The 13962-nt window shown below is 38.8% G+C and overlaps 2 protein-coding genes across 5 annotated transcripts in view; one reads left to right on the top strand and one right to left on the bottom strand.

The window, feature by feature from the left end:
- NARS2 (asparaginyl-tRNA synthetase 2, mitochondrial) overlaps positions 1-13661 on the bottom strand; it is a 130981-nt gene extending 117320 nt beyond the window's left edge. For 3 of the 4 annotated variants that reach the window (XM_063093521.1, XM_063093524.1, XM_063093523.1), the window contains exons 1-4: positions 13230-13661; positions 9699-9808; positions 7443-7563; positions 4024-4164 (exon numbers count right to left, since the gene is read on the bottom strand). In XM_063093521.1, the coding sequence (XP_062949591.1) occupies positions 4024-4164; positions 7443-7563; positions 9699-9808; positions 13230-13370 (513 nt within the window). In that variant the 5' untranslated portion in view covers positions 13371-13661. The remainder of the gene's footprint in view (positions 1-4023; positions 4165-7442; positions 7564-9698; positions 9809-13229) is intronic. The other variant, XM_063093522.1, reaches the window with a different exon arrangement.
- On the top strand, positions 889-1422 carry LOC134375772 (small ribosomal subunit protein uS17-like). Its single transcript, XM_063094472.1, has one exon. The coding sequence runs from the start codon at positions 897-899 to the stop codon at positions 1287-1289; it is 393 nt and encodes a 130-aa protein (XP_062950542.1). The 5' UTR covers positions 889-896; the 3' UTR covers positions 1290-1422.
- Positions 13662-13962: the final 301 nt, after the last annotated feature.

Raw genomic sequence — 13962 nt, 5'->3', positions numbered from 1 at the left:
CATCTGGATGAGAGATCATCATGTTCCAGTGCAGTGCCAGCTGTTGTGAGAACAGCCAGGCATCCATGAGCAGGTACACCAGTGCTCGAGCACTACCACGCACCTCTGGCTCAAGCCGAGGCTTGGCAACCAGTGAGTTAGAAAAATTCCAGGACTGCCTGGCCAAGTGTACCATACATTGCAAAAACAAAGCCAAAAGATTCAACAGATGCAGGAAATAAAATGCTTCAGATGAAGGGGCAGCTGGACAGTTGTGTGACCAAGTGTGTGGACGATCACATGTACCTCATCCGACTATGATCAAAAAGGAGGAGTCTCTTTCACCCATCAGGAGATAAAAGTCTTTGCTAGTGGCCATCAGGGGTGAGGGCAGGAATCTATTTAAAAAGAGGAATGGGAATTTTAGCCTTTTAAGAGAAATTTATGAATGAAGAAATGGCAACAAGTTTAAGCCATAAGTCACTTGCCCCCAGACACTGGTTCTTTTATGTTTCAACCCTAAAAAGTGAAATGGAAAAAACTGGTGTTAAAATCTGGGTCAGAGATAGCACAGAAAAGTGTTTTAGAGCCTAAATTTCTTGTGGCAATTGCCTGTCCTGGCAGTAGGGATCTCCCTTGTACCAAACCAGAGCTCACTACACTGGTACCAATGCGCTGCCAGGTTCCCCTAACCTGCCTAGAGTCTGGTGAAGTTTGAGAGGTGTTTCTGTTTTTTTCCAACCTCCTGCTTACCAGAAATGGTAATATTATATTCCATAAGCTATAAAACAAAATCCATGAGGTCACTAATTTAGAAAGGGCAAAAAGGTTTCTGGGTCCTTGTTTTCCTTGATTTTGTTTTACATACAAGGGCATAAAGTTGATTTAAAATGTGGAGTTGGGAGGCAGTGGGAAAGATGGCGGACATTCAGACTGAGCGAGCTTACCAAAAGCAGCCAACTATCTTTCAAAACAAGAAGAGGGTCCTGCTGGGAGAAACTGGCAAGGAGAAACTCCCACGATACTACAAGAACATCGGTCTGGGCTTCAAGACTCCCAAAGAGGCTATCGAGGGCACCTACATTGATAAGAAATGCCCCTTCACTGGTAATGTCTCTATTAGAGGACGGATCCTGTCTGGCGTGGTGACAAAGATGAAGATGCAGAGGACCATTGTCATCCGCAGGGACTATCTCCACTACATCCGCAAGTACAATCGCTTTGAGAAGCGCCACAAGAACATGTCCGTGCACTTATCCCCCTGCTTCAGGGACGTCCAGATCGGCGACATTGTCACAGTGGGTGAATGACGGCCTCTGAGCAAGACGGTTCGCTTCAACGTGCTCAAGGTCACCAAGGCAGCAGGCACCAAGAAGCAATTCCAGAAGTTCTGAGACTAGACACCTGCCCACTCCCCAAAATGAAATAAAAGTTATTTTCCCACTCATAAAAAAAAAAAAAAAAAAAAAAAAAAAAAAAAATGTGGAGTTGGAAGGAACAGTAGTTTGGATAAGAACTTTCAAAGATTTCTTGTGGATATCTTTTTCTGGATATTAAGACGTAGATGTGCATTTCTTGAAATTCTTACACACTGCATTTTTCAGCCCGGAGATCATGCAAAGACACGAGAGGTGACACTACACTGAGTATGGGAAGCAGAGCTTCCCTCCCGTTGCCTGATGGGCTCTGAGGCTGTCTGCAGCAGAATGACAGGACAATCTTGCAGTAACACTTTCTCCTTGAAGGGAAAGGGGGTTTTGATTGTGATATATAGCTGCATCCAGGAATGAACAGTAAAAGAGGAACTGTTGGCTACTTAATTAAGAGTGTTGTAAAGTCCTGGATTTGGAATAATCTGGTTTTCATAGAACAGATTGGAATGAAAACCTAAACCCAGCATTGCTTACTTAGTTCCCTGAGTTAAGAGCCCTAATGAGACAATCTCCTGGCAACAGGAAAGTCAAAGGAGAAAAAGCAAGCAATCTGGGCTAAGGCGAGGTGTAACTCCTTTAGAGTAAAGGAGGGGCTGCCTTCCCTTACCAAATACCATTTTTGCCTGGGGCCTTTGCAATATGTATTTTTCCTGCCACAGTATGGCACATTATTATTTTGATAAAGACTTTGTTGTCCTTTTACCAACTTATTACTTGAAATGACAATATAGGCCTGTTTGCTGTTTCAAGGGTGTATTTTCTTAGTGGTTTGGTATTTTAAAAAAATAAATAAGGCTCACTTGGCTTAATTCCCTCCCACCCCCACCCCCCACCAAAATGAAGGTGAAATGAAGACATTTTCAAACATACAAAAGCTGAAAGCATGCATTACCAGCGGATCTGCATTATAAGAAATATTAAAGCAAGTTCTTCAGACAAGCAGAAAATTATATCAGATGGCAACTAGCATGTACACAAAGGAATAAAAAGCCCCAGAAAAGGTAACTACATAGGTAAATAAATAAGATTATTTTCTTATTATTTAAATCTCCTTAAAAGATAATTGACTGCTTAAACAAACATAATAATGAATTGTGGGACATACGTAAAAGTAAAATGCACAGCAACAGTATCATAAAGGATGGGAGGAAAGAAATGGAAGTATACATTGTAAAGTTATTACATTATATGTGAGGTGGTAAATTATCAATTGAAGTTAAAGATGTATGCTATAAACCCTAAAGCAACCATTAAAATACAACAAAGAGTTATAGTTAATAAGAAAACAAAGGTGATAAGAAATCATAAGAAATACTAAATTAAGGCAAAAGAAGGCAGAAAAAGAGAGAAAAGGGAACAAAAAATGGATAAGGCAATTAGAACCAAAACAGTAAGGTGACAGTCTCAAACAAAAACTGGATTAGTGGTATATCTATTAAAGAAATTGAAATTGTAGTTAAAAATCTCCCCCCCCACACACAAAGTAAAAACAAACCTCCCGAATATTTTAAAGTGCACACTCAGATTGATTCACCAGTAAATTCTATCCCACATTTGAAAAATAATTATAATTCTATGGAAATACTTTCAGAAAATTTAGAGGGAGGGAATATCCCCAACTCATTGAATGGGGTTAACTTTACCCTGATACCAAAGCCAGACCAAAACATTACAAGAAAAGGAAACTACAGAATATCCCTCATGAACGTAGAGGCAAAATTTCTAAACAAAATTATTGCAAATTCAAACCAATGACATATTAAAAGGATAATACACCATGACCAGGTGGAGTTTCATCCTCGGAATACAGAGTTGGTTTAACATTCAAAAACCAATGTAATTCAGCATAACAACAAACTGAAAAAGAACCACAGGTCATCTCAAAAGATGCAGAAAATGTATTTGACAAAACCCAATATCCACTCCTAATAAAACTCTCAGCAAACCAGGAACAGAAGAGAAATTCCTCAACTAGATAAAGGATATCTACGAAAACCTATAGCTAATATCACACTTAATGGTAAAAAGGAACTATTTATCGATACATATAAGAACATGGACGAATCTCAAAATAATTGTGCTGAATAAAAGAAGCCTGACCAGAAAAAAAAAGCATATACTGAATAATTTCACTTATATAAACTCTAGAAAACAAAAACTAATGCATAGTGACAGGAAGCAGATTGTGGGTGTTTGGGGATGAAAGGATACAAAGAGGGAGAGGAAGAATAATGAAAGGTCACGGGGGAACTTTTGAGGTCATAGATACACTCACTATCATGATTGTGGTGAAGGTTTTGAGAATATATACATATGTATGTCAAAATTCATCAGATCGTACACTTCAAATATATACAGTATTTTATGCCAATTACTCAATAAAGCTCTTTAAAAAACTAGATAAACACACATATATACAGTATATACAGTATACACATACATATATATTCATGCCTGTGGCATTTGACCCGGTATGAAACAAGAAAAAGATGCTTGGAACAAACAATGAACAGCACTTTCAGGAAAATACTCCAGTGTTATAGTTACTCAGCTTCTTCAGAAGAAGATAAAGGATATCTAGGAAAACCTATACGGAACCAAAACACCTTACCCTAAAGAAAGAATGAATAGCAGCTGTGGCTTCACTGCGAACCCTCAGTATAGAACCCAGAACATTAGTTCTACACCTAAGGTGAGGATATTGTCTGATGTACTCCAGAGTAGGCCTCTCTTTATATTTGATAGGGAAAGCCTGTCAATAAAAGGGGGGGAAAAAAAACCAAATTAAAACCTAAAAAAGATACTGTATATAAAATCAGTTTCCAGGGCATTTCTTAAATAGTGCTTTAGAACAAACTAAGATGCTCTTCTTTATTTCTTAATATAACTGATTATAGTCCACATTATTTTCACCAGGTAAGTGGAATGGTAGGGTAGAATCAGAGAGATGTGGGTTTGAATCCAGCTCTACTACTTATTGGCTAAGTTATTTAATATCGCTGAGGTTCATCTGTTACTGATCAAACTTCTATCCATTAGCTGTCAACCACTTCTTACAAATAGGATAAGATCAATTATGCAAAACAGTCCACTGTTTGGCACACAGGAGTTCAGAATATTGTAGCTATTAAAGATTATGCTTTCAATCATTGTATACACACAGCTGTTATTCAATTTTAAAATTACCCATATGTGTTTTGTTTTGTTTTGTTTTTTTTCCTGTGACCGGCACTCAGCCAGTGAGTGCACCAGTCATTCTTATATAGGATCCGAACCCGCGGCGGGAGCGTTGCCGTGCTCCCAGCGCAGCACTCTACCAAGTGCGCCACGGGCTCGGCCCAAAATTACCCATATGTTTTGAAAACCCACAATAATTCATAATCTATTGGTGCTGTTTATTACTCTATCGACATGTTACTGGTGTCTAAGAACCTGAGGGAAGGTTATCAGCTTTCTTTCACCTAGCAGATTAGTGAAGATTTACAAAAAATTTTAAATTAAATTATGGCTCCACCTTGAAATATTTCCACCATGTACATACTCATGTTACAAGATTGAGACAGATACATCCTTTCAGACAAAAAACAAAGTTTCAATTAAAAAAAGATAAGGGAGAACTTAAAAAAAAGCTGCACTGGCAACCTGCTTCTTTTATTCTCTGCCTATTCTTTTTAGGCCTTATGCACATACTAATTTTTATGTTGTATAGAAACAATCCCCATACTAACTAAAGTGAAAATGTGACATTAATAGAGACCTGGGAACTGCTAGGGATTCAGAATTCCCTAATGTCTGAATACTTTAAAATGACACTGAACTGAAAGGGAAGGGAAGGTGAAGGCATCAACACCAATAAAAACCAAGGAAGCGAAACACATGGCAAATTTTTAATAATCATAGATCCCTCTAAAAAAAAAAAGCAAAACCAAAATGGGCACTTTCTCCACTCCTCTCTTGATTTCCAAATTATTTTACAGCCTACTGTTCAGAAATCTTGGAACCTAATTATTGATTTCACATGTCAATTAGAATGTCTTGAAAAATTATTCAGAATGATATATTTTAAGGAAATTGCCTCATTTTCTTCCTTTATTTGCTTACATTTAATTTCTTCCTATTATTCCAAAAGAACTAAAAATGAATTAAAATGATGCAATTTCCCTACACTTCCTTACTTTCTGTTCATTAAATATTTGAACAAAATTACAGTATAACAATACAACAATTTGGGGGCTGGCCAATTAGCTCACGTAGGTAAAGTGAAGGAAAATGGTCAGGGCCCCTCAGATGTTCAGAATCTTGCGGAGTGTTTGATGTAAATATGCATGTGTGCCCAGGTGTTCCTTGGCTATTGTCTGATGTAGATGTGCATGGGCACCCAGGTGTCCTGGGTTATGGACTTAAGTATAAAGGATGAGTGGCTCTGATCCACAGCGCCCCCTGCCCCTGGGATGCCCCCACCCCGGAGGGGGAGGTGGCAGCGGCTGTTACTGCAAGCTGTTGCTGCCAGTGCCCCCGAGACCCTCTGAGAGGCCAAGACCCTTGGAGAGGGCACGACTGCCACTGCTGCTAGTGAGGACTGAGTTCGCATTGTCTGCCAACAGCTCCCAGGATCTTTCCCAATTACCTAGCATGGACCTGCGTGTGAGGGGTCTGGTGACCCAGTCTATACAATGGGTTTGAAGGGTCTGAGCCCCAGCCCTGACAATACAAATGGAAACTTAGTATAACTAAAATAATGAAATGTTTTGGCTTTAGTTATAAAATGCCTAGCCATACGATTAGCATAGCTATTGCCTCAATCCGACAATTGGCATAGTCATGCAGCTATTCCCTTAGCTTTACAGCTTGGTTAGAGCACAGCCTTATAACAACAATAAAAAACTAATACAAGTAAAAAAAAAACTAGGGATCTTCAAAAAGTTCATGGAAAGATTCATATTATCTCTTAATTCCATTTTTTCACAAACTTTTTGAAGTACCCTCATACAGTAATAAAACATTTACGTAGCATTTATATCATATTAGGTATTATAAGTAATCCAGATATGATTTAAAGTATACGATATACATAGGTTATATGCAAATAACTACACCGTTTTATATAAAAGTTGAGCATCTGCAAATTTTGGTATGGGGGGGTGTGTGGGGGCTGTTCCTGGAATCAATTCCCCATGATTCCAGGGGAATTGACTGAGTGATGACTGTATAGCAAAAACACAAAGTCAAATGGCTAGAACATGAATTTCAGCTGTGCCACTAATCAGCTCAGACCCTTAAGCAAATCAATTCAATTGGCTGGGTCTCATTTTCTCCATCAGTGTAAATTTAAGGAATTAGATCGATGATCTTTGATTTTACTCCCTCTAACCTCTTTATCAGGTTTATAAATATAAAGCTACTAACAGAAGAGGTATAAACATGTCTTAATGCAGAATTTCTTGTCTCTATTCAGCCCAAGCATCACATCATTCTGGATCAGCACCAGCAAAAAGAACTTTGTGATAAATGGAAATGTTCTGTATGTGTGCTATTCAAATATAGCCACATGGGACTACTGGCACTTGAAATGTGGCTAATGCCACTGAGGAACTGAATTTTCTATTTAATTTTAATTGATTTAATATCAAACAGCCGCAGGTGGCCAGTACCATTACTGGATGATAAGTTCTGGATCTTGCAAAAGTCATTTCTAGCTTTCCTAAAAATGTGAAACTGAAATGGCCTGCCCTTGTATGTCTCTCTCATTTGGATGACTGGGCATGCTTGTAAAAGCAGTGAGTTTCAACTGTGACAAGCCCCCCCAGAGATGCACAGATTAATACTTAGCTCTTATTAATAAGACTAACCCATTTACGTAAATAACTTTTGCTACTGTCTCTACAGGCTCTATGGCCCGTCTCAATTACTTGGGAAGTCACAACTGAAATGTGTTTTAAGTGCCATTTTCCCAATAATCACACTTAAAACAAATAGCTAATGTTTTAAATTAAGCCTAGACAGCATCCACAAAAGTGTCAGAAAACATACCTTGGCATCACATTTTCCAATAACTTCAATTTTTTCTGCCTTCAGTTCCACATTTTGCCTTTTGGATGGGCTTTTTACCAGCTGTCCTTGGACTTCCACAGAGCTCCCAAAACCCAATTCTCTGTAGTAACCAAAAAACAGGGTAAATAAGGTATCATTATATATAACCTTTATTTTAATACAAACCTTGCTATCAGAACACTGAAATACTTAATGACAGAAGTTCTTACCCTTAATTAGGTTAGTCTTCAGAATCTATGGATTCTGTTTTATACCAAAATTATAAAAATGAATTCCATAAGCTCAAAAATGGAAACAAAGAGTTAAGGATTTGTACATAGGTATTTGGAATTAAGAGGTTATATAATTATCCTTATCAAGAAGTCAGTTGGCCAAAAAACTTTTTAAAAGATTGCAAATTACATGAAAAAACTGGTAAAATCAGAACAAGGGGTCTGTATTTTCATTAATAGTAATAAATCAATGCCAATTCCCTGGCTTTGATAACATACTATGGTTATGTAAGATGTTATCACTGGGAAAAATGGGCAAAAAGTATACAGGAATTGTGTACTGTTCTTGCAATGACTTACTTTTTTTTTTTCTTTTCTTTTGGGAGGCTGGCCAGCATAGGGATCTGAACCTTCGACCTTGGTGTTATTAGCACCATGCTCTACTGAGTGAGCTAACTGGCCAGCCCCCGAGAAATTACTTTGTTGGTTTTTGTTTTTTGGCAGCTGACAGGTATGGAGATCCCTTGACCTTGGTGTTATAACACTGCACTCAGCCAGCCCCCTCCCCCCCTTTTTTAAAACTTTAAAAAAAAAAAGTTAGTTGGCTGATGGCCTGAGTACTCACAGAACTACTTTCTGGTTAAGAAGTCTAGGTTCTAGTTCAAGTTCATCCAAAAACCAATTGTATGACTGCTATGGAAAGTCATCTAAGCTTATTTGTTTTAAGAATCATCTCTGTTAAGAAGATGGACTAAATGATCATACATCCATTCTAGTTCTAATATTCCATATTACAATGAGTATAAGTGTCTTCTTTAATAAACTGTATTGAAATATTACAATACAGTAATATAATAAACTGTATTAAAGTAAATATGTCAGGAGATTCCCCACTCAGTTTTGTCTGCTTGCTACATTTAATGTGTATTTTCTTTTAAATTTATTCCTATATAATTTATATAAATAAGACTGTCCACTACTACACCAAACCTGAGAGGGTATTTTGAGATGCTCTGACTTAAAATAGGTACTAACTGACGCATAAGAATTTTACTTTGGGAGCTCTTGAGAATACCTCAAAGAGATAAGCAGTTATCCTCCAGAACCCCTAACATTTGGATACCATTAGACATACCCATGTGATTACTATATTTATATATATAATCAGAAAAACTATAAGCTTTTAAAAAAGGTTGCTATTACATCAGAACAATTTTTTTTATTGTTCTGCCCAGTTGACCAAGTAGTCTGAGACCCATGAACCTATTCAATATGTGCAGAGCATTAACTTTAACAATCCTTGGAAAAGCAAAGTATTCTTATTCTAACAAATCAGAATAATGTGCTGCTCCTCTGAGCTCATACTCTAACATAAAAATGGTGTTAGTTTTAAAACCTGATGAATGTGACCATAAAAGTTTCTTCCACTTATTCAATAAACAATAATTGGTCACTCTGTCAGCACTGTGCTAGGGGTCAAGAATATAAACATGAATGAGATACTATTCCAAATCTCAAGGAACAAAGAGTCTAGCAGGAAGAGTCAAATAAAAATACAGTTGATTACCATCCAATGTGATATATTCTATGACAGATGTAGGCACAGGATGGTATGGGAGCACAGAGGAGGGACACAGTCAAGGGATGGGAACGTCAGATGATGCCTAAACTGGAACTATGAAAGGCAAGTGAAGAAGAAAAGGCTATATCAGGCAGAGGCAGCAACATGTACAAGAGCTAGAGGACAAGAAAGAGCAGACAGTTTAAGGGAGATGCAAGTAGTTAAAACTGAATCAAAGCACAGGTGGAGTATACTGGCATGTGAAGATGTTAGACAGAAGAGGAAAGGCCTGAGCTTGAGGGATCTTGATTCCAACTCTTTGGACATGATCCTCAAAGCTATGAAAGCAGGCTTGTTGAGAAAGATCACTCAAGGGGCAATATGAACCCTGGATTAGGGAAGTAGGAAACATTGAAGATGAAAAAAAGAAAATCAAAGGACTCTCCTATTTTAAAAACTCACCTACTGTCAAAGCTTGAATCTGCAACAACCTGAAGGCTTTCCAAAGATGAACCATCATTTACATGCAGGAATAAGACTTCCTTCTGGGAACGAACTGAACGAATCCATCCCTAAAGAAGAGAAATATTTCTTATGTAAGCTTAAGACACATAACATTTTACATTTCACATTTTCATTACATACACACACACACACATACACACACAGAAGAGTAAATGGAAAAAAAAATGTACTCACAATCCTGTTTCAACATATCAGCTGCCATTAGTTTACCCATATGCATACATAATTATATGGTTCTTATCACAGTGAGATACAAACTTTGGTATTTTTTTTTTGTTAATAAAACTCATCATTTTGAATGGAGCCTAATATTCCATCAAAGTGATGAGCTTAATTCACATAAGCAATCCTCCCAATATTGGCTATTCCAGGTATTTCCTCCCTGTCCCCAACTACAAATAAAAGGGCACATATCTTGGTGACTTTCTCCTTTTTATATCAAATTCCCAGAAGGGAGAATATGTACTCATAAAGACCTTTACAATTTTTTTTCCATTTACAAAGTAACATACAAAAATGCCCTCAAAAAATTTCTCATTATGAATCCTTACGAAGTAGCACATAAACTTTCAAAGACAGTCTGAATTAAATGGCAGGTGCATGTAAGTACCAGTGAGATGTTTTCAAATTGACCACTAACATTAAAAACATGTCTCTCAGATATACTAAACTTAAGTTTTATAAGCATATGAGTTAATTCACCATTAAATATGCTTGGGGAAAAAGCAAGAGATAACCTATTTAGGAAAACTATACTGACCCTTACTTTCCTTGTGTCCCCACCATACTCTATACCATTGTTATTAAAACTTATTTCTATGGCCATAACCCTTTGAGGGAAAGAACCATGCTTTAGTTGCTTTGAAATATACAGCCAGGTACATAGAAGATAATCTATAAACATTTTTCAGTGCAAGATTATTTACCACATATTGAACATCTACTATGTAAAAAGCATTTTACTATCTTCATATGCTGTCTCATCTCCTCCTCACAACAGCTCCATGAATTACCATTCCCATATTACAAGTGAGAAAACTGAGGCTCAGGGAAGTTAAATAACTTGCTGGAGGTTACACTGCTGGTAAAGTGTAGAGCCTGAATTTGAACCCAAGTCTATTTGACACTAAAAGCCTTGTTTCCCCAGGGCTATACTGAATAAAGTGTAAATTGCCTCAGCCTCCTGTACAAGCCCTTTTATGATGTGGGACACGCCCATATTTCTGGTTTCATCTCACCATACTGTCCAGAGGCACTTGCTCTTTGGTCAGGCTCAATGAATAATATTCATTCATTCTCTTTAACCTGTTAGTAAAAGTTAACATTGAGTACTTTTTAATGTGTTTTTGTTTTAAGCTCTTTATAAATATTATGCTACTTAATAGTCCCAAGAACTTAATAAAGTCATTGTTACTACCACTTTACAGAAGAAGAAATATATTTAGAGACAGTAGGATAAACTCTCCAAACAGTCCAGGTCACAGTTACCAAACAGCAGAGTGGGGATTTAAATGCAGTTTTTCAAAGTTCATGTTATCAACAAGCTTTCTGGAATGCTATTTCAACCCTTTCTCCAGTACCTCTGCCTGGGGAACACATTCTCATGCTATTTCCACTCCATCCCCAGTTCCTCAGCCTGTGGAACACATCTTTCAGGACTAGGCAGAAATGTCACCTCATGCAAGAACTCTTCCTTGACCCACACGGTTAGGGAATTTCCTGTTTTCTCACAGCTCTTTAATTACACCACTACTACTTATCTCACTGCTGTAACTGTTTGTTTTAACCATTAGATTAGACCAGGGTTATCTAATATAACATGAGGCATTTTAATTTTTTTAGCAGTCATGTTAAACATAAAAACAAACAGGTGAAATTAACATATTTTATTTAACTCACTATGCCCAAAATATTACCAACATGTAATCAATATAAAAATGTATTAATGAGATATTTTGCATTCTTTTTTGTTCTTCAAAACTGGTATTTTACATTTACAGCACATCTCAATTCAGACTAGCCACATTCCAAGTGCTCAAAACCACAAGTGCCTAGCAGCTACCGTATTAGACTGCACAGCACTAAACTGAAAATCTCTAATCTGGGCAGTAGGTTCTGTTCTTTTCATTTCCGAATTCTCTCTTGACCAGCACACAGAAGGTATTACTGTATGCTGAATTAATAGACTGAAGCAAGAAGAGGTTTTAATATGGATCATAGAAAGAATATGAAACCCAGAGAAAAGCAAAGGGGGCAGATTGGTCATACTGCTAAAAAGCAAGGTTATGTGAGGACAAGGAAAATAACTGCATCAGTGTATTTCAGCAATTTAATGAGAAACAGTCAAATCATCCTTGCTTAAGCTGATCCTTCATAGAAGGGGAATCTTCTATGTGAACTTGCTGTAAATACAGTAGTCCCCTCTTATTCTCGTGGGGATACACTCCAAGACCCCCAGTGCATGCCTGAAACTACAGCTAGTACCCTATACACTATGCTTTTTCCTATACAGTAACGTACGAGTAGCATATATGGTGTGGACGCGCGGAACAAAGAGATAATTCACGTCCAGCCAGAGCAGGACCGCGGCGCACAATTTAAAATTTATGAATTGTTTATTCCTGGAACTTTCCATTACATATTCTCAGACCACGGGTAACAACCACAGAAAGCAAAACTGCGGATAAAGAGAGACTACTGTAATATTATTAGTAAGAGAAATAATTGCAGCTAACATTTATTGACTATGGGTCACTGTTTTAAATATCTTTTACTCATTATCTCATTTAATTTTCAGGACTCTGTGAGGTAGGGACTATTATTACCTCTACTTTCCTAAGAGGAAACTGAGTTTTGGATCACATTAAGTGACATGTACATAATTAACGAGCTACTAAGTGGCAGAGATTTAAACCTAGGCAGTTTGACTCCAGAGCACTTTCAAACTACTACATCTCACTCTTTCTCCTAATTTATTAAAAATAATTCACATAGACAGCCCCATTTTAGGAACTGATATGGCTAAAAGCCGAATAAAAGGTATGGTTTAGTTGAACCAGTTTATACTGTCAGCCAGAAGTGAATACCAAGACAATAAAGAATGTTTTGCTGTCAAGGAACCAGCTCAATACAACCCCTTTATAACCGTGGATATTCATTATGAGGAATAAAGGTAGGGAAAAGGTAGAGAAAAATTCGCTACATTTTTTTGTATGATTAACAAGTTAAAAGGTAATGCCCTGATATCATGAAAGTAAAGTTCCAGCACTTTATAATCATCGGAACAGTTTTGCAAAAAGTAACGGTACCCAAGGAAAGAAAAAATGTGTGGACTCACGCGATGCCTACATTTTCTTATTTTTCCCTGCTGGTGGTTTTGTCTGACCTGACAGTACAAAGTAAAGCTAGACGTGGTGATCCATATAAATCCCTAAAAGGAAAAAACCTACTCCCTTCCCACACACCAACCTGGACTTGAACGCGCTCCCCGCTCGTGCTCTGGGCCCCGAGAGCGTCCCGCACGCTGAGTTTGGCTTTAGGTTTGTGCCTCGGGAAGGGGGCGGAGGAACAGAAGCGCAGGGCTCGGCGCAGGCACCCGGCCCCGAGCATCACGCGGCTGCCCCAGGCCCTCGGCGGGACCGGTCCTGAGCCCCGCGAGTTCAGACCCTGCCTGTAGCCCTGCCCTCAGGCGCTCCAGAGCCCCCCGGCTGCTCTTCCTCCTTCACAGCGCCCAGGTCTGTCCCCACAGAACCTCTCCTCCGCCTTCCTCGTTCCAACAGAGCCGAACGCGGACAATGCACTCGGCCAACACCAAAAAAACCTTGTACCGTGGGCCGCTAAAGCGCCTCTACAGCCCCGCGACAATTCTAAACCTACGCTTCGGCACGCTGCGGCAACACACGCTGCCACCGTCCCTACGTCACCACGCCAACGCCGCTAAGTCATCACGCTACGAGGAGGTTAAGAGAGAGCATGCGTACTTGTGACTCCGGTCCAAGGAGGCGGGCCAGAGGCGGGGCGAAGGAGGCGGGGCGAAGGAGGCGGGGCGAAGGAGGCAGGGCGGGCTCTGGAGCTGAGGTGGGGCGGAGCTAAGGCACTTGGTTGTAGGGGTTATCACGGAAAAAACTGGGGAGCACGCTTGGGGTGGGGTCTGAGCCTCTTCATTTCTGAAGCTTCCAGGAGAGGCTGAGGAACACTGAGA

The sequence above is a fragment of the Cynocephalus volans genome, chromosome 4 (genome assembly GCF_027409185.1).
Source record: "Cynocephalus volans isolate mCynVol1 chromosome 4, mCynVol1.pri, whole genome shotgun sequence".
Classification (NCBI taxonomy): Eukaryota; Metazoa; Chordata; class Mammalia; order Dermoptera; family Cynocephalidae; genus Cynocephalus; species Cynocephalus volans.
Note: the sequence above shows the minus strand (reverse complement) of the source record. Positions and strands in the feature narration are given on the sequence as shown.